Source organism: Geotrypetes seraphini, chromosome 9 (genome assembly GCF_902459505.1).
Source record: "Geotrypetes seraphini chromosome 9, aGeoSer1.1, whole genome shotgun sequence".
Taxonomy (NCBI): domain Eukaryota; kingdom Metazoa; phylum Chordata; class Amphibia; order Gymnophiona; family Dermophiidae; genus Geotrypetes; species Geotrypetes seraphini.
This window is the reverse complement of record NC_047092.1, coordinates 61,723,066-61,743,602: the sequence shown is the minus strand read 5'-3', so window position 1 is coordinate 61,743,602 and position 20,537 is coordinate 61,723,066. Positions and strand designations below refer to the sequence as shown.

The following is a 20,537-nucleotide window of genomic DNA, read 5'->3' as shown; positions in this document are numbered from 1 at the left end:
CTGAACCGGAACGTACGCAGGTAGGGCTAGTCTCAGTTAGGGCACTGGTCTTTGACCTAAGGGCTGCCACGTGAGCGGACTGCTGGGCATGATGGACCACTGGTCTGACCCAGCAGCGGCAATGCTTATGTTCTCACATTAATAGAATAGGTCTCTCATATATAGGCTTTAGTCAATTTGCTTTTCCACTATGTATAATTTTTCTTTAAACTGCTTTGGGTAGTCTTGGTTCCTATTATTGTGGACTTGAGAATGTTTAGTCAATTATTTCATTTTGACATAGGTTTCTTTTTGTTAAAGTAATGTGACTTTAATCATTCTTTCTGTACAAGATGTAAATGCGTGATAATAATGAAAATTTGATTAAAAAAAAAAAAGAAAAGAAGATTGCATTAGACTTGCTGAATGTAATGAAGTCATAATTGTTATCCAAATTGATTTCCACTGAGATTTGTCCAAACTTTTAACTAGGTCTAACTCCCAAGTACTCTGTAGCCCCTTAGGCAACGTACAAATAGTTAGCTTCAACCGCATATACCATTGAGCAGCTGCCCTTCTGCAATTTGGTAAAGAAGAACAGTGACACATAATCTGGTTTCACATCCTGTAACTTAATTTGTGAATGGAATGATTTAATACAATGTGAAAGTTGAATCCATCTATAATGTTGTTGCTTAGGAAGCCCATAACTATCTACTAGAGCAGAAAATGGTATTTATTTTATAATTTATATTCCGCATATCCTACAATTCTATGCGGATTACAAATTATTTTGGTACTCAAGCAATTTTCCCTAACTGTCCCACTGGACTCCCACTTTTATAATGTACCTGGACCAATGTGGATTAAGTGACTTGCCCAGGGTCACATAGAGCAATGCAGGATTTGAACACGCAACCTCAAGGTTGCCAAGACTGTAGCTCTAACCACTGCATCACACACTCCCAATCTTGTTGATGCATTAGGTGTCTGATCTGCCATATTCTAGCTCTTTTCCAGATTTTCCAATCAACAGTTGACCCTTGTACTTTGTATTGTTCCATATTGGAGCCCAGTGAGTTTCATTCTATTTAGAATTGACAGTTTTTCCCCCCCCAATTCTTGAAATGCTGTTTTAGCATTCTTACCCAGGTCCCCTTTAATATCTGTATATGGTATCACCCATAGCAGTGTCTAAAACAATGCTCTTCAAACTTAATTCATGCAGGCAATGGTGAATGCAATTTCAAAAGTACCCACTTACAGCTTTGTTGGAGTATAAAGGCCAAATGATATTCATAACAACTTGGGAAGTTAACACCTCCACAGCCTTTGTCACACTGAAGTTTTTAAAAAACTTATCTTGGGAGGTTTGTTATTCCACAAAAGCTTTGTAAGTAAACTTTCCATCTTGTGGTATATTGACCTTTCCGATAGAATAGGCAGCATACTAAGGATGTAATTACTTTTGGGCATAATCACCATCTTGATTGTATCTAACCACCCCCACCATGACAGCTTGAGTGGCAACCAATGTGCTGTCACCTTGTTTATGTGATCACACATTAGAACATGTAAACAGGAAAACCAGATTAGCATACCAGGATATTAAGGATTGCGGCAGAAATTCCAGCCTTGATTGGGGATGCTTAAAGATACCAATGGAATGATACTGAATGATCCAGAAGACATTAAAAAGAGATCAAAAGAATCATATGGAAAATTTATACAAAAAAGGCAATGAGGATAAGTTTGGGGAAACTGAATTGGAAATTGACGCTAAAGACGAACCAGATATTTTAAAAGAAGTCATAGCAGCAATTAAAGTTTTATAGAAAAACAAGTCACCTGGTATCAATGGAATTCCAATTCAATTAATCAAAGGCTCAGCATGAATTTCCTAAACTTCAGGCTGGTTTCAGAAAAGGTCAAGGAAGAAGAGACATTATTGCCAATGTTAGATGAATACTGGAGAAGAGCAAAGAATACCAAAAGCCCCTATACTTTTACTTAATCGTTTACAGCAAAGTTTTTGACAGTGTGGATCATGATAAACTGTGGAGAATCTAGTACAAATGGAAATACCCAAACACACAACTCGGCTGATAAAGAGCTTCTATGAAAATCAAGAAGTTTCACTGAGAACAGAATATGGCAACCCTGATTGGTTTCCAATAAAATCAGCATCAGGAAAGGATGCATCTTATCACCTTACCTGTTCAACCTTTATGGTGAAACCATCTTCAGAAAATCAGATTTGGAAGACGAGAACATTGGTTCCAAAGTTGGCGGCTGAAATATAAACAACTTGTGCTATGCAGATGATACAACGCTTATCAACAGCAGCAAAGAAGACATGCTGAATGTACTAAGCAAAGTCAAAGCCTAAAGTCATAACATGGGATTAGGTCTGAACATAAACAAGACAAAGATCATGAACATGGAAATTGATGAAGATTTTGAGCTTGAAGTTGTTAAAGATTTCAATCTCCTGGGCTCTTTCGTAAACAAAGAAGCAATAGGGAAAAAATACTCTACTGGGTCACTCTTCAATGAAGGCTCTTGACAAAGTATTCAAAGGCAAGTAAATAACATTCCAAATGAAGATCAGACTTCTCCACGGTGCTCATTTTCTCAGTGGTCCATTACGGACACTACGGAAACAAGACAGAAAGAAGATTGACTCATTTGAGCTTTGGTGCTGGAGAATGATTTTATGCACGTCATGGACCACCAGAAGAACTAATAAATCGATTCAGGAAGATATCAAATTGGCTATGTCACTAGAAGCCCAAATGATAAAGTTACATAGAAACATGACAGCAGATAAAGGCCAAATGGCCCATCTAGTCTGCCCATCCGCAGTAACCATTATCTCTTTCTCTCTCTGAGAGATCCTATGTGCCTATCCCAGGCCGTCTTGAATTCAGACACAGTCTCTGTTTCCACTACCTCTTCTGGGAGACTGTTCCACATCTACCACCCTTTCTGTATAAAAGAATTTCCTCAGATTACTCCGGAGCCTATCACCTCTTAACTTTATCCTATGCCCTTTCATTGCAGTGTTTCCTTTTAAATGAAAGAGACTCGACTCATGCACATTTATATTACCTAGGTATTTAAATGTCTCTATCATATCAAATCTCTCCTGCCTTTCCTCCAAAGTATACAAATTGAGATCTTTAAGTCTGTCCCCATATGCCTTATCACAAAGACCACACATCATTTTAGTAGCCTTCCTCTGGACTAACTCCATCCTTTTTAATTCTTTATTTATAAAGTTTTCACATAACATTACAAGAATACATCTTGCTACAGAAAATCAGGGAAGAAACACAATTAAGCAATAAAGGAGGAAACAAAATCTCCCTAATAAAGAAAAATATTTTTTCACCCTTTCTTAGACCACTACTTAGTGGGAGAGTCAACTTTTGAAACTGAAGAAAATAAAGGTAATAACTTTTAAAGAAAAGGCTTAATATGATGGCAGCTGCTAGTAATATTCAAAAACTCTTCTCAACCAGTCCTTAATGATTTTCTTGACATCTAGGAATTCCTTAAGATGTTCCGGGGGAAAAAAGGTATATTTGATTCCCAAGTACCTTACCAAGCATTTACAGGGGTACGCTAAAAGAAATGTGGCACCCAATGAGATTGTATCTTGTTGTAAAGAAAGAAAGTCTTTCCTTCGCTCTTGCGTTGTTTTTGAAACATCGGGATATATCCAAACTTTTTGATCTCCAAATAATTTTTGAGCATGTTTAAAGTATAACTTTAAAATCATGTTAAGATCCTGTTCAAAGACTAGGGATACCACCATAGTGGCTCTATTGGTATCAGCTGTTAAGAAGAACATCAAATTCATCTGGTATGATATAACATCAGCTGAGCTGATGTCTCCTGCTGGTAATATTTATTGAATGATGGTGTGGGTAAAATGGGAGGGGGGGAGAAGGTGAGGGGAATATATGAGGTGTTGTCAAGGGTCTGTAGAATAAGGATTAACAAGTTTATAAGAGGAGGTAAGAAAGGGTTAATAGACAGAGCCTGTAAGAAAGAAAAATGATTAGGGAGGTTTCTAAGGTGATGGGGTGGAGCAGTCACATGATTGGTTGGATTATGTGGCAGGCTGGAGTGAATTCTGTGAGGAAAGGGGAACAGCAGAGTAGTCTCTTCAGGAAAAGATTATCCCTCCCTCCCTCCCTCCCATTTGTGCTGGTGTTATGTTTTGGGTCAGTGTTGTGGGGTGGAGTGGATGTGTACAGGTTATATGTCGACTTGGGTGGGTTTAGTGGAGCTTATGGGGTTGGGGAGATGTGGTCGCAGCTTCGGGTGGGGCGGAAAATGGGGTTTGGCCCAGTTGGATCTGGGAGATGAGCAATTAAGAAATAAATAAATGTAACACTCGTATGTTATACCGCTGCGAAGGGAAGCATGGCCTTGCGTCACCATGGGTCATGTTTGGGGGGAGGGGAAGCATGGCCTTGCGTCAACCGTGTGTCATGTTTGGGGGAATGTTATAAGTTTAAAGACTTAACGGGAGCTAGTTAGACACCGAATAGCTCCCTGGGGGTGTGTGAAATATGCATTGGGGATTTGTTGATGTTTGGACACGGATTGTATTGTAAGTGGAGATAATATTCAGATAGATAATAAAGCTGTGGCCAAATATTTATTTATGAGTTGTGTGATTATTGATTGATGGTGATTAGCTTTCAGTTGCAGGTGACGGGAATGTGAATGCTAATGTTATGTAGTTTGTTCTAATAGAGAAGTTAAGTTACCAAGATCTGTCTGTTTGGCATTTCCCATCTTTTCAGAGGAAATCTTGTTTGGCAGGTAATATATCCCATTAATTGGTGGTATATTATTTAGGAAATATTTAAATTAAAGAGGTCAATAGGTGAAGTACCTAAAACAATAGGAAAATTCAAGAGACGATTCCCCTCATTTGCATGGATTGGATCGGTACACAGGTTAGTGAATCAGGTCGGAGAGAAATCGGGTCGCAAAGAGCTCGCAAACCGATCGGTACATGATCGGTTTGTGTAGTGAATCTAGTCCTAAATAAAACGTTGGAATCAGAGCAATAAAAGCTAATATGTATAGTACGGCTCTTTTTGTGCATGCCATGTAATATTTACTAGTGTTATCAGCTATCATTGTTATCAGCTATCAAACACCAGCTGGCCTTAGACAAGCACCTTCATTTACACACTTGAGTGCATAAATGTATGGAATATTGTCACTTTTGCGTGCAAAGCAACTAAGTGCTTTTTTAAAAGGGTATGCATATGTGGTGTACCCTTGAATTCTGTATATGGCGCCTTGTGTGCAAATCTGTGTGGACAGCTAATTTGTATACACAAAGGCCTGGATTCTGTATAGGACGCCCGGGATGGGCATCCTATACAAAATCGGGCCTACACCTGCCCAAATTAAACCTGATTCTGTAACCGACGTCCATGTTACAGAACCGTGATACTTTAGACAGGGCCGTTATACTTAATCGCGGCAAGGGATCTCCCTGCCATGATTAGTATAGCGTCCGTGGCTACGGCCTTGAGTCTCCCCTCCCTCCCCTTCAGCGAATGAGGCAGGAGGGATTTTCAATCCCTCCTGCCAAAAGACCCCCACCCGCCCCATCGACGATCACGGCAGGAGGGAGCCCAACCCCTCCTGCCAAAAGACCCCCACCTTGCTCCTCTCTGTATGCTCCCATGTTCTCCTTGAATGTCTGAAGATGCACATCAAGGATATGGACTTTGAGAGAGTTTCTTCACCAGATTCTCAACCAACTCTACATAGTTTTCAGCTTTGTGGTTGCCCAGGAAGCCCCGAACCACAGCAACAAAGCAGTTCCGAGCCACTTTCTCCTTCCTAGTTAGCTTCTTGGGAAATTCCTTGCACTCTAAGATCTTCTTTATCTGTGGTCTGATGAAGACAGCAGCTTTGACCTTTGCCTCAGACAGATTAGGCAAGATGTCTTGAAAGGTACTTGAAGGCTGCTAATTCCTTATCTAGAGCTCTGACAAATTGTTTTATTAGGCCTAATTTCATGTGCAGTGATAGCATCCGCACCTTCTGGGAGTCCAACAGTGGAATCCATTTGATGTTGTTTCTCCCCACAGAGAATCTGGTCCGCTGGGGTCAGTCCCACCTTTAGTAGTACGCCTTTCTGTCCCTGCTGTCCCAAAGGCAGAGATAGTAGGGAAACTTGGTAAAAATGCCTTGGAGACCCATTAGGAATGCCACCATTTTGAAGTTTAGAATGTAGTCATCATACTTCAAGATGCCTAGTAAGGTTGTGACGCTGTTGTAATCCTCTTTGAGGTGCACTGAGTGAGCCAGTGGAAGAGACAGACACTTATGCCTGTTATGGATCAGCACGGCTTTGATGCTCCTCGATGAGCTGTCAATGAAGAGACACCACTCTTTCAGGTTAATGTAAATTATGCAGGCATTTGTAGAAAAGTGCTGATGCACTATACTAGCATTTACAAACATAAGTACACACATGGTAATGTTCACACAAAGAAATGGTAATGTATACACAAAGAAAGTATATGTAAATGTGAGCACCTAGGTCCCAATATTCAGACTGCGTGAAGCAGCCCAGCTACTTCCTGCAGATGTTGGCGACCTGAATATACAATTCCGTGTAGCCATATCTGATCACCGGCATTGATATTCCAGTGTAAAGTTTGCCATTGCCAAGCCAATATTTAACAGCTGGCCGGCTAAGGTCTTAAGGCCAAAGATATATCTGCTTTTTTGCCTTAGACAGTGACTTTGCATGCACGGATTCAAAGCGGATCGCTGGAGAGGTTAGTGAATGGGGCCGGAAGGAAATCTGATCATAAAGGGGTCGCAAACTGATCGGTACACGGTCGGTTTGCTTTGTGAATCTAGTCCTAAATGCCTGTGCCCAAGTTTGGTGCACAACAGTGCCTAAGTGAAAAAACAGGTGCCTAACTCAAAAACAAGCTCATGATCTTCCCCTAACCATGGCCACTTTTATACGCTTTGAACTGGGTGCCTACTTTTCATACAATTGTGCTTTACGAGTTGTGCGCCTAACTTTCAATTAAGTTCAATTAATGCTAATTATGAAGTGTTAAGTGCCAATTAAGGCTATTGATCAACTTAAAGCACAACAACTGATGTAGAGTAAACAAATTATTGTTCCAAAAGGTAATAATCACAAAAAACGTAAAGGGAACAATACAAAGAAATTTTCAACACCTTTTTAAACCCGAATGGTGCTCAGAATCCACAAGTGGATAGGAAAAAGCTTTAGCATGGGGAATAAACCCCTAAGGCATTTTCACGGAATCTATCATTGCACCACCGATTTTGGTAGAAAGGTGAATAAAATGTCTCTAAAAAACCGGTGTAATAATTATTATATATCCATAAAGTGAAAAAATATCCAATACGTAAAAACTTCAAAACTGGTGAACTTAATTAAACTTATCTTAAATGTCCATGCAGCGATGATCTTGACAGGTTCTGATGCGTTTCGCCGAAATAGGCTTAGAAGGCTTCTTCAGAGAACCTGTAACGCTGTGTGAAAGATTCAGTTTGTAAATCCTTCCTGGTACAGAGGAAAAAACCTTTCATTTCCTGTGGAAAATGGTTCTCTGAAGAAGCCTTCTAAGCCTATTTCGGCGAAACGCGTCAGAACCTGTCAAGATCATCGCTGCATGGACATTTAAGATAAGTTTAATTAAGTTCACCAGTTTTGAAGTTTTTACGTATTGGATATTTTTTCACTTTATGGATATATAATAATTATTACACCGGTTTTCCTGCGGAAATGAAAGGTTTTTTCCTCTGTACCAGGAAGGATTTACAAACTGAATCTTTCACACAGCGTTACAGGTTCTCTGAAGAAGCCTTCTAAGCCTATTTCGGCGAAACGCGTCAGAACCTGTCAAGATCATCGCTGCATGGACATTTAAGATAAGTTTAATTAAGTTCACCAGTTTTGAAGTTTTTACGTATTGGATATTTTTTCACTTTATGGATATATAATAATTATTACACCGGTTTTTTAGAGACATTTTATTCACCTTTCTACCAAAATCGGTGGTGCAATGATAGATTCCGTGAAAATGCCTTAGGGGTTTATTCCCCATGCTAAAGCTTTTTCCTATCCACTTGTGGATTCTGAGCACCATTCGGGTTTAAAAAGGTGTTGAAAATTTCTATGTATTGTTCCCTTTATGTATTGATCAACTTAGGCACATACATTGACTAGGCACACTGTTGTGGGCACCTTACTTTAAGCAGACTTTATAGAATTTGGAGGTCAGTGCATGCAAAATCAAGTTGCCACTTGCCAGTCTACATATTATAAGTTTAAATGTATATAAAAATATTAAAATGAAAGTGTGAAGCAAATGGACAAAAACACCTAAAAACTGAGAAATAAAAAATAATATATGCTCCAGTTATAGGTATGAAAAAATGAATGTTGAAATGCTGGGGCACAGTAATATATTTAAACTGGTTTGGGGCCTGTTGACATTTTTTTATTACTTCTCTGTAGTTGTTTTTTGTCTTTAATTTCTGTGCCATTTCCTTACACATCCAGGGTGGGAGGGTGGGGGAGGGATTGTATTATTGTATTATTTTAAATAAGTGTAGGTTATTGAAAGAGTATATACATTTGTGTTATTGATTAATCGATGGGTGGACGGGATCAAATGATTCTGAATATCTGTAAGTTGAATGTGCTTTTCTTGACTTGTTATATGTTCTTATACCTGTGTGTTGCACTGTTAATATTTGAAAATTAATAAAGATTTTTTTTTTAAATCTGAAAACAGATTTTAGAGCCCTTTTACTAAGCTGTGTTAGCCTAATGCAGCTTAAAATGGAATTGTCCCAATCAATGGTAAACACCAAAGAATTGTCCATCAACTCATCTGATACATACAAATGCCTTTCTTCTTCCGAAATCTCGTATATATATCCAATGACTCAACGACCCGACATGCACATGTTTCGGCCCAACTGGCCTGCCTCAGGAGTCTTATGAGTCTTCAATGGGTGTATTAGAAAACCGCATGAAATGCAAAGATGCACACACCCTCTACATGCGGCTAAGAACCACGATGACAGTTTCTACCAGTGGAAGTTAAATCCATTACTTCGGTTTTATAGTCATGCTGAAGCAGCTGCACAGGGACACCAAAATCAGCAGCGGCACACAAACTCTACCTTGCTTAAAATGGTGCACCAGGATGGTCAGGCACCCTGTGCTAACTGCCAAATCTGCGCCTACTAACTGTGCACTAAATATTTTTTAAAGAGGGCATGTCAAGGGTGGAGAGTAGACATTCCTGTCCTAATGTTAGCACAGCCGCATTACTGTGTGCTAAATGGTTAACGCAGGCATTAACGCATGAGCCCTACAAAATGGATAGCGGTAAGTGCTCATGCCAACTATATCATAAAGAAACACATAAATTCTGGCATCTCTACATGTTTGATGCCACTGATCTTAACATATCCATGGGACCATTTCCCTTCAGAGATTAAGCGTAATGGCCATTCAAAAACATTTAAAATGTCTTTTTTGGTAGTATACTGTTAATTTATAAAGTTTTTATGATTTTTAATGAGTTGATTATTTGGGTTTTTTTTTCAAATTTGATGGCATTTCAGGTTTTTGTTTTGTTTTTAAAAGAACCCTTAGAAACACCTTCAGTTTTTCCACTTAAAGTTATAGATGAACCTTGTTTGGAGTTGGGTAACATTAATTTTACCTTGATTCAGCGCTGATATTAAGATAAGTATGAGCCATCAGAAAATTAAGAATATATCTTGATATCAGCACACAATCACCCCTTTTACAATTCCCCCCTTCTTTTTTTACACAGTTGCGCTGCAAAAGCCTCAAAGGGCTAGATTCACAAAACAAACCGATCGTGTACCGATCGGTTTGCGACCCCTTTGCGACCAGATTTCCCTCCTCCACTATCCACTAACCTCTCCTGTGATCCGCTTCAAATCCGTGCATGCAAATGAGGAGAAACGCATGCAGAGTGGACAGGGACGCGATTCACCAACCAAAATTTTCAAACCGACTGGGCTGGCCGATCAACCCAAGAAGCGACTGCTGGGGACCAGTCAAAAACGTCTTTCCAACTCTCCATCTCCATAGAAGCCCTGCTTTCTGCTTACCCTGCTCTCTGCTGCCCCAAATCTCTCCTGCCTGCCGCCCGATGCTCTTCTCCAGATCTCTCCTGCCTGCTCTGCCCCAAATGCTGCCCTGCTCTGTCTCCTGCCTGCTCGCCCGAATGCTGCCCTGAATCTCTCCTACCCTTCCCCGCACTGTGAGCCCATGGTTTTAACCCGCGGGTTTAAAGTGGGTTAAAACCACGGGCTCACTGGGCTACAAAAGTTTAAAAAAAGTTAAAATTTTAAAAAAAAACCTCGTGGCTCACAGGGGTCTTGATGCATACGCAGACCATCTACAGATGGTCTGCACATGCACTGGATCACACAGTAGCGATCCGTGTAAGCCAGATGAGGGCGTTGCAAAGTTCTAAATTCGTCGGGCCTGATAGGATTGGCCACGGATCGCCCAGGAAAAAACGGATTAGTGAATCTAGCCTAAAGCCCTTTAAATCTCTATGGACTTTGGGGCAGTTGCCGCAGTGGCAGCCGCTTGCGCAGCTTTATAAGGGGGGAGGGAAATATTTGTTTATTCTTTTTGTGAAAATTAATACCACATCAATATTGTTTCCCACTGTTTGTTAATGAGATTAGTCTGAGTGGGAACTCTATTGATTGGCCCTTTTTTATTGATAATTAATTATGTAAAGTAAGCAGTGAAAGTCCAGTCTACTGCTCAGATGATTAAGGTATATTGTTCTATTTGAATGGATAGGGTATGCTCTATTTACAATTACGACCTGTAGAAAGCTAGAGGAAGAAGACTTTTATACATGCCAAAAAACATTTTCATTTTTTGGGGTACCTTCTACATTTTTAAGCCCTGATTTCTTTGCATTTTCAGAAAACATATTTTATACATAGGAAGAAATAAAGCCAAATGTAACTGGTTAACTTTCTTAAAGATAAGCAATAATTTATTTCTCTTCCATCTTCACAAATACTCTATTACATATTACCTACCTACATGATCAATGCTACTACATAGATATCACAAAAGTGTCCACCTACACTTTACTTGAACAAATACAATTGCAATTTACAAGTTAAATGTACAAAGTACAACTGAAAAAGGTTGTTAGCAGTAGGATGAGATACAGTTTATGATTTATTAACAGATGTAATATAAGACATAAGAATTTATCAAGTTGTTATGCCAATAAGCAAGCATATAAAATTGTTTGATTTGGCATTGCTATTGATACTTAAATAGAAAAAAAGATAACTAGAGAAATAAATCAAATCTTAACTTACAATAGATACAAAGGTTAAGAAATTAACTAGCTTTTTACACTCGTATTTATTTTTTATACAAATTAATATATTGCAGGATAAACAAAGGTTACCAGATAAAGAAGGTATCATCATATGAAAAAACAAAATGGAAATTTATCAATTTTGTGTACAAAAAAAGGTCAAACTATAAACATTCACAAAATATATAAAAATGCCACATTGAACGAGGCAATGGTACTCTACCTAAACTGGTAGTATACTCTTTGAAACAGTTCTCTTTATACAGTAGTCACTGACAAAAAGGCATTGTGTACTTTGGTGCCATCAGGAGACTTAGCACCATGTGTCATCAGTTCCTGAATTGTCATCCAGTTGTCCAAAATTTTCTTGTTGCGCTTTTTCATCATTTTTTTGTGACTGAGTTCAATAATACTAATTTCCTTTTTGCCCTCACTGCCACTCTGTGGACTTTCCTTAAGACATTCCAACCGACTACGCATCATGAATTCTCGCCGCCTTCTCTGCTCTTTGGCCCTCACCAGATGCTGTTTCCTCTCCTCTTTGCTCCAATAACGGCCCATCTTCATTTCACTCATTGTATCATCATCTGTTGTCATTCCACTCCTCTCTTCCTTTATTTTTAAGGCACGTTCCTTCAACAGTTTATCTCTCACTGGTCTTTTTGTGATATAGCGTGTCCCATCACTCCTGATTTTCACTTTCCACTCCATCCTAGGCTCTGTTGACTTTGGTGAGTCTTTGCACATGCTCACTAAACTAAGTTGACTTTGAGCATATTCCACCGCAGATTTCTGTTGGATCAGCTGCATGTAACTTTGATAATGTCTTGCATGAGCTGGTATATTTCCAAACCTATATGATGAACTATGATAAGGAGAGAGATAAGGAATTTGCTCAATGGTTTCTTTTTCATGATCTTTGAATGTACTACTTTCCAATATATTTTCCATGCTTTCAGCATTATTACTTTGCTCAATGGTCTTGCTTAGAGAGGCCTCTCTCTTGATTTGTCCATTTGATAACTGATTAGCCATTATTGTACTTCTTAGATTTTTCCTGTTAGTGATGTTGATCATTCTCTGGAGTGAGCTATCAGGGGAGCGGTCTACAGTTAGTGGGGTGCTCCTGCAACTTTCTGCTGTGTTATAGGCACTGGAGCTGTCCTTGTCAGATTTCTCGGGGTGCTCTACAATATCATCCAGCTTACCTCTCTGCATATCTATGCTGGTATTATAATTCCTAAATTCACCATCATGCAGTGTCCAGATGTCTCCATATTGGTCACTCACCTTTTGAAGCCTATGGGCCTGCATAATGTTCTGGCACTCAAGCTCAATATTCCTTAGTTCTTCATTGAGCAATTGCAATTCATGCTCAACTCCATCTTGCTCAACTTCTGTGTTACATTCTATGGTGCTGCTTGAATAATAAAGATCGTACTCTCCACGGTTCCTGATTTTACATTTAAGTTCCAGTAACTGTTGAAATCTCTCACACTCCTCATCCTGGTTTCCAACAAAATCTGAATCAACATATTCTCCGGGCACAAGACTTTCATTACAATGCAGTTCAATGCTTGTTAGGGTGTCGTGACTCTTTTCCACCTCCCTCTTGTTTTCAAAAGAAATACCATTCTGTTCCTCAGGTGCATTTTCTAGTTCTGAACTCTCATCGTGATGTAGACTCTCATCCGTGCGCACAAAGCCACTGTCCTTCTCTTGATTGTTGGATGAAGAAGTTGCAGTATCTGTTGTGCCATCCTCTTCTTCATGCTTCTGTGACTAAAAGAAAGCGATACAGAAAAAAAATCCATAAATAAAATAGCTAAAAGGAAAGTTTTTTTTTCTATGACATTTTTCAGCACTTTATAATATATTGTTTGAATGTTCCAAGGTAAAAGATGTATAATTGTACATTTACTCAGCCTACGATGGTCAGCAATTTTAAACACACTGGCCAATGTGGGCTGATTTTGTCACAGATATTCAAGGCAGGCCTGAGTAGTTGGTAGGGTTGGAGTGTCATTTTGAGATGAAATGCCATTTGCACTATGGACTAAATTCTATATATGATGCCAAAAATGCACTATTCTATAATCCACACTTAGGCATGGTTTATAGAATAGCGCTTATGCCCAGGAACCACAACTAAATTTAGGCACAGCCATTTACGCCAACAAAAATGTGGTGAACCAGAGGGGGAAATTCTAAACCGGCACCCTACTGGTGCCTAAGTTAACTGAAAACCACCATTAGAATCGTCAAAAACCAACATAGTTAAAGTGCCTACTGGCATCTAAATAAAAGGCACTGGAATCGTGCTTACATTGGTGCTTTATGGTACCTATCACAACTCTGGGTGTGGCTAACACCGAAAGTGGTGTTAAGCACGGTAAAGTGCCTATATAGGTGCGATTCATGGCTTAGGAACCAGAAATGTAAGTCTGGAAAGCCCTGGCTTACATTTCTGGCGCCTATCTGTCCCAGAGGCACAATTCTATATAGGGCGCCATGGTATGATTGACACCGCTTTTTAGGCAGCCGCCGATATCGGTGCCATATACAGAATCCAGGCTAGAATTCCTAATTCTTTGAGTGTAATTTAAAAGAATTTCCCAATTCACCCAAGACTCACCAATTTCTGTGTCCCCTTTTTTGACTCACACATAACATTTAGGCATAGATTTCATGCCTAGATTTATGCATATAACACTTGGTTGTCATTAATGGCAATAATTGTTTGTAAAAATGCCAATTATCAGAGCTAATTAGCTAGTTATTCAATTAAATCATACTTGCAATTTTTGGCACTTTTTATAGAATTAGGGGGAATGTGTAAAGTGGGTGACTCTTCCCCGATAGGGCATGCATTTGCACACATGCACAAACTATCAGGACAAGTGTGGACACTAAAAAAAGTATGCCTTGTTTCATACAGAGCACACTCTATTAGAAAAATGTGCACGCTTGATGACATTCATTCCATAACACAATGTGAGACAAAATTTTCTGCCATGGCACCCTGAATTTGGGGCCGCATCTAAAGGGCATGCGCAGACATCAAATGGTGATGTCATACGCATATGCGTGAAGTCACCACATCGACATCCACACATGTTTACATGCTCAGAAGCCCTGTAGACGCGGCCCTCAGCTCAGGAGCCTTCCAAAACCCGGAGAAACAGCTGGGGTTTAGAAATCACTCCATCACCAGGGGGGTGGGGGAGGTTCAGAGAGGATGAAAGAAACCTGCACCTGTGCCAGTAGTGACAGGATCCTGTCTCACCGTGGCACACTTGGAATCTCGCCACGGCACACTATTGTGTCACAGCACACAGTTTGCAATTCACTGCCATAACGAAACACACCCCTTCACCCCCCCAAAAAAAATAATGCTATAATTTTTGGGCTACCCACCCTGGGTACATGGCCAGCACCTGTAAGATATCTGGGTACAGGCAACATTCTTTAGAGGACAAGTGGGAGAGGGGAGATATGATGAAAAGAAGTTTAAATCAACCTACAATCAAGAAATGTTATTAGCCAAGTGGTGGAAATTTCCACTGAAAAATCATTTCCTTACAGTGGAGAAAAAGCCTCAACTTTGTTTCATATGCAGATGGCAACTCAATGAGTTTTTCAGCCGTTCTTATTCTGTATCATGGGCAAACAACTCCACTATTTCTCAAAAAATGCAATCTTTCAAAAGGGGAACATATCCCACCACTGTGCACAGGGAACAGGTAAAATAACCTAAGGAAAAGTTTCACTTATCTTCACAGCTGTTAGTAGAACCAGGATCGCGATCTGATGCAGTGATCTTCCTGCATGTTCGGCATTTAGAGTGAAGATAAGGAACCGGTATCCAAATCCAAGGAATTTGGATACCGGTTCCTTATCTTCACTCTAAATACCGAACATGCAGGAAGATCACTGCATCGGATCGCGATCCTGGTTCTACTAACAGCTGTGAAGATAAGTGAAACTTTTCCTTAGGTTCTTTTACCTGTTCCTGTGCACAGTGGTGGGAATTTCCACCACTTGGCTAATAACATTTCTTGATTGTAGGTTGATTTATATATTGTTATTATTATTATTTTTCTAGAGAGAAGTTTAAATACCTAAGTGGCATAAATGTGAGTTTCATTCATTTGAAAGGAAGCTCCGGAATGAAAGGGCATAGGAAAAAGAAAGAGGTAATAGGCTCAGGAAATACTTTGTTACAGAAAAGGTTATAGATGCATGGAATAGTCTCCCTTAGAGGTGGTGGAGTCAAAGATTGTGTTTTTATTTAAGAAAGCATGGGGCAGGCAAGTGGGATCTCTTAGGGAAAGGAGGAGATAGTGAATGCTGCGGATGGGCAGACTGGATGGGCCATTTGGCCTTTATCTGCTATCATATTTTGTTTCTATGTTTCTATTCAATGCTATATCTGGATAACTAAATAGGTATTTTTAGGACAGGTATTTATGATTATAACTGCTCCAAATATGACTGCTCGTTTGATTTTTAGAGCTAAAAAAATATGTAGTTCTTCCCTTTTCCTTTTGTTCCTGTCTAGTCTCTATGCAATCTACCAAATAAGGACAAAAATTTGGCAGACTAACTCCACTTGGTATATCCCAGGATGCATTGCTGGTTCAGACACTACCATTTTCAAATAGGTCCAGTGTCTAGTGTCGTGGGGTGGGGGGTAGTGAGGGGGGTGTCACTAGATACCAGGGAATATTTAAACCAGGGGAGGAATGCCACTAGACAACAGAATTTTAAAAAAATTTTAAGGATATGGAAGTTGGGTTGTTGGTAGGGGTCGGGTTCCACTTGACACCAAAGACCAATGCAGAAAGCTGTTGGGGGCAGGCAGTTTGGAATGTAGGGGAGAGAGTGTGTGCCCCTAGACATCCACTTCTCTCAACCAATTCTTCTATCATGTCCGAACCTGGTGAAAATTTCCATGGTTCTGTACTTTTCAGAACCCATACTATTTTTTCTGTATATTGCAGGGGAATAGGTAATGACCACATTACTGTTCCTTTTAATGCAGTGTGTGGCCCTGTTACTGTTAAAGTCTATACCCATGATCAATTCCTTTTCGTACTGATTTCACATAGTAACTGTGTAGCTCAGTTTGTGGTAGCTTTCTGCATCAGACCAAGAGCGATAAACTTTCTGTGAAACTCAACATCCCCCCCAACTAGCAGATTGCCATTTATAATCTAAACAGTCCTAGAGATTGGGTGGGGTCAACTTTGTTGACTATTCTTTCTCCATAAAGAAACCAAGATACAGAAAACTGTCAGATACAGAAAATTTTCTTGGATGTGGATTGAAGACTACCCTATTTCTTCCCTTCATTTTATGGGAAGTATCAGTCCATGTTAGTTATTATGGAATTGAGAAGGAATACATGAAGAAGAACTGATGCAATGAGATATGGAAAGGATCTAGAAAGAAATACCAGAACAAAGGTTAATGATAAGGGAGAATAAAAGAGTTGGTTCAAAACGTAGTACAGATGGAGATATAAGATCCAGAAAGGCAGGAGAGTGAAATAAACTAATGACAGGCCAAGAGGTCAACTGAAGTGGCAGAAAAAAAGGCAAGCGAAAGAACTGGAGGTGAAAGAATTAATGGTTAAGCCCTTAACCTATGTGGAAAGAGATGAATGTACTTAATTCCAGGTGAAAGAAATATTACCCAAGTTGAATTTAACATCAAAATTAAAGACCTTGATAAAGAAGGGGCCATTTATTGACTTCACAGAAAGAAATCAAATACAACATTATGCTGGTTTGAGGGAAAAATAGAATCACTGCTTGTTGGGTTCCTGTCACCACTTTTATTTTGCAAGGCACCTGGGGAAGATTCATCAAAGGGTGATAATCAAATTAGCGCATGCAATTGTGTTTGAACATGTAAACATGTTAGTGTACAATGGACTAGATTCACGAACCTGCCCAATCGGGACCGCTCCGTGTCTGATTCGGGCAGGTCTGATGGATTCTTGAAACTCTAATATGCAGATGGGGCGATCGGAGGTACGCCCCCCATCTGCCGGCAAGGATCGCTGGTGTGCGATCCCCAAGCATGCGCTGACCATCTGTAGATGGTCTGCGCATGCCCATCCTAGCCAAAACTTTTTTTTAAAAACTTTTTTTTATTAGTTTTTAGCCCAGCGAGACCGTGGCTTTAACTTGCTTTAAACCCACTCGTAGGGCAGGGAAGGGCAGGAGAGATTCAGGGCAGAGCAGGCAGGATAGATCCGGGGACGAGCAGGCCAGGGCGGCGATTCAAGGCAGAGCAGGCAGGAGAGATGGGGACAAGCAGGGTGGTGATTCAGGGCAGAGCAGGCAGGAGAGATCAGGGTAGAGCGTCGGGGTGGCAGGCAGGAGAGATTTGGAGCAGCAGAGAGCAGGGCGTGCAGAGATCGGTTGATCGGCCAGTGCAGTCGGTTTCAAAAATTTGTTTGGTGAATTGCATCCCTGTCTCTGTCTACTATGCATGTGTTTCCCCTCATTTGCATGCACGGATTCGAAGCAGATTGCAGGAGAGATTAGTGAATGGGGTCCGAGGGAAATCTGGTCGCAAAGTGGTCACAATCCGATCTTATGGACATCTTTAGTGGTTAGTGTATGTTAATATGTTTGTGCATGCAAGTGCGATTGCATGTGCTAATGTACTTAGCGCCCTTTGATGAATTCTTCCCCCCCTCTTAATCTACTGAGTATTCTTGTTAACATTTTAGGAAGCGGATTTGGCCTTAATATGGTAATAATTCAGAGGTAATATCACATTTACTGTTTGTAGATAACTTAAAGCTCTACTGTGTAGTGAAACGATGACTTTTGATGTTGACAAGCATGCTAAGACAATCTCCCTTAGAGGAAAACTGAACAGGACTGAAAACATCTCTCTGACTAATGACTGACATAATGGAGCTTGAACAGGAAAATGTATATAAATATCTTGGAGATGAGGAAAAAGTGGCAATCTGGCATAAATTTACTGACAGAAATGATCAGTAAAGAATATTACAGATTAAAATTAATATTGAAAAGTGTTTTAATATCACAGAATAAGATACAGGCCATTAATTAACTGGCAATTTCCATATTCTCATACTCTGTAGAGTAGTCTCTTAGAGATCTTTAAAAAAAATGGATGTACAAATAAAAAAAACCTCCTCTATGCCCATGAGGTAATTAATAAGAATAGGTGTATGCTTAGACCACATTTCCTGAACTGATGGAAGAAGGGTTCTATTAGAAATAGATTACATATAGAAAAATAACTATCATAGCCCTACTGGCCTACTTAAGAGCTTCAACTGATTCAAATATGCAAAAAGTGATGACATATGAAAGTAAGGGGAGAATTCAACAAAGGGTACTAAGTACGTGAACGATTACGTTAGTGTATGCCAGTGTATCTCAAACTGTGTGCCAAGGCACACTAGTGTGCCTCATGAGATTTCAGGTGTGTCATGGTATACTGGGGAGGAGGAGAGGCGCCGGCGCCAGCTGACTGCCTACAGGACGTGCCTCTTGTGGCGAGAGGCACATCCTGTAGGCAATCGGCTGGCGCCAGCACCTATACTTCTCTCTGGTCCTCTTCCCTTCTGGCACCCTCTACTGGCATCTCATGGCCCGCCTGGAGGGCCTTCACACACACAAGGACATCGACATGATGATGTCATGCATGATTGTGATGTCATCACGGTGATATCCGCGCACTTCCAGGTGCCTCAAACCACGGCCACTACCTTTAGTGTGCCGCAGCTCGAGAAAGTTTGTGGGACACTGGTGTATGCTAACCGCTAAAGTTGCCCATTATATGGGAGTCTTTAGTGGTTATAGTGTGCTAATGCACTTAGCACCCTTTCTGAAGTTCCCCCCTAAATGACCAAAATTCATCTTTATCATTAAACCTGGACAAGCATTCCGATGAACAGAAGGAATGAGAATCCACTAGTAAACATAGGGCAGAAAGCCCCAGAATTTCCAAAATGAGAGAAAATCTTCAAAGAATTAGATCACTGGAAAAACAAAGAGCAAATGCACAAATACAGTGGGAAATACAAACTGTTACTCCATGAACCATTTTTTAATCAAAACCAGACACATGAATGGTGAATGAAAAGTGAACTTTAAGGATGGGAAACTTGTACCTGCACACCAGGACAATGAATTATGGATAAGTTGGTTTACAGCAAACAGAGAAAAATCTGGTAAAAGAGACATATGTAGAATTCTCTATGATAGAGCTGGAAATTATTATTCATTTAGAACAGAAAGGCACAATAAAGTGGTATGTCTCATCCATTGGAAACTTTGTAAACATTAAAACATAGCTGTACTTTAAATGAATTGGGAACATGACCCTAAAGAACAAAGGGATTACGATCACTAAGGACACTTCCATGCTAATCAATAAAAAGCTGGATGCAAGGAAACTAGGGGCTCCTTTTATCAAGCCGCGCTAACGGTTTAACGCGTGCTAAACTGCGGAATGCGCTAGCCGCTACCGCCTCCTCTTGAGCAGGCGGTAGTTTTTGGCCAGCGGGGGGGTTAACGCGTGATGAAAAGTCACGCGCGTTAACCCCGCTAGCGAGGCTTGATAAAAGGAGCCCAAGGTATACTGAACTTAGAGAAAAATACCCGAAAAACATTTATTAAAAATGTGTCAACTCCAGGCAATTTTTCTGTGCATTGATTGGAGGAGGAGACGATCCCCAAGTATTAAGAAATGAAGTCAGACTAAGAGGGTGGGCAGAAAGATGCAGAAATATTTCCCATTGTATTGAGAGTCACAGGTCTGATTTAAAAAAAAAAAAAAAAAAAAATTTAAACACATTTTGATAGGCTGCCTATAAATATTACATCTTATAAACCCCAAAAGGAAGCTTTCTTTGACAAAATGCAAATGCTAAAGTAAATGCTAGCAGCAAATTTGAGACTGAGATCAAATGCCACTTACCTCTCAGGAATAAGGTTCATTACTGTCATGGTATATGCAGAACTAATATACAGTGGAATACCCAATCTGATGACAGTATAAAAGTCTTATGAAGTCGAGAGCTCTCCACAGTATGGAGAAAAAGAGCTCAGTGGACAT

The 20,537-nt window shown here is 40.0% G+C and overlaps 1 protein-coding gene across 3 annotated transcripts in view; it reads right to left on the bottom strand.

Moving 5' to 3' along the window:
- Positions 1-11,062: 11,062 nt before the first annotated feature.
- PDZRN4 (PDZ domain containing ring finger 4) overlaps positions 11,063-20,537 on the bottom strand; it is a 792,627-nt gene continuing 783,152 nt past the window's right edge. For all 3 annotated transcript variants that reach the window (XM_033959287.1, XM_033959288.1, XM_033959289.1), the window contains one exon: positions 11,063-13,205. In XM_033959287.1, the coding sequence (XP_033815178.1) occupies positions 11,682-13,205 (1,524 nt within the window). In that variant the 3' untranslated portion in view covers positions 11,063-11,681. The remainder of the gene's footprint in view (positions 13,206-20,537) is intronic.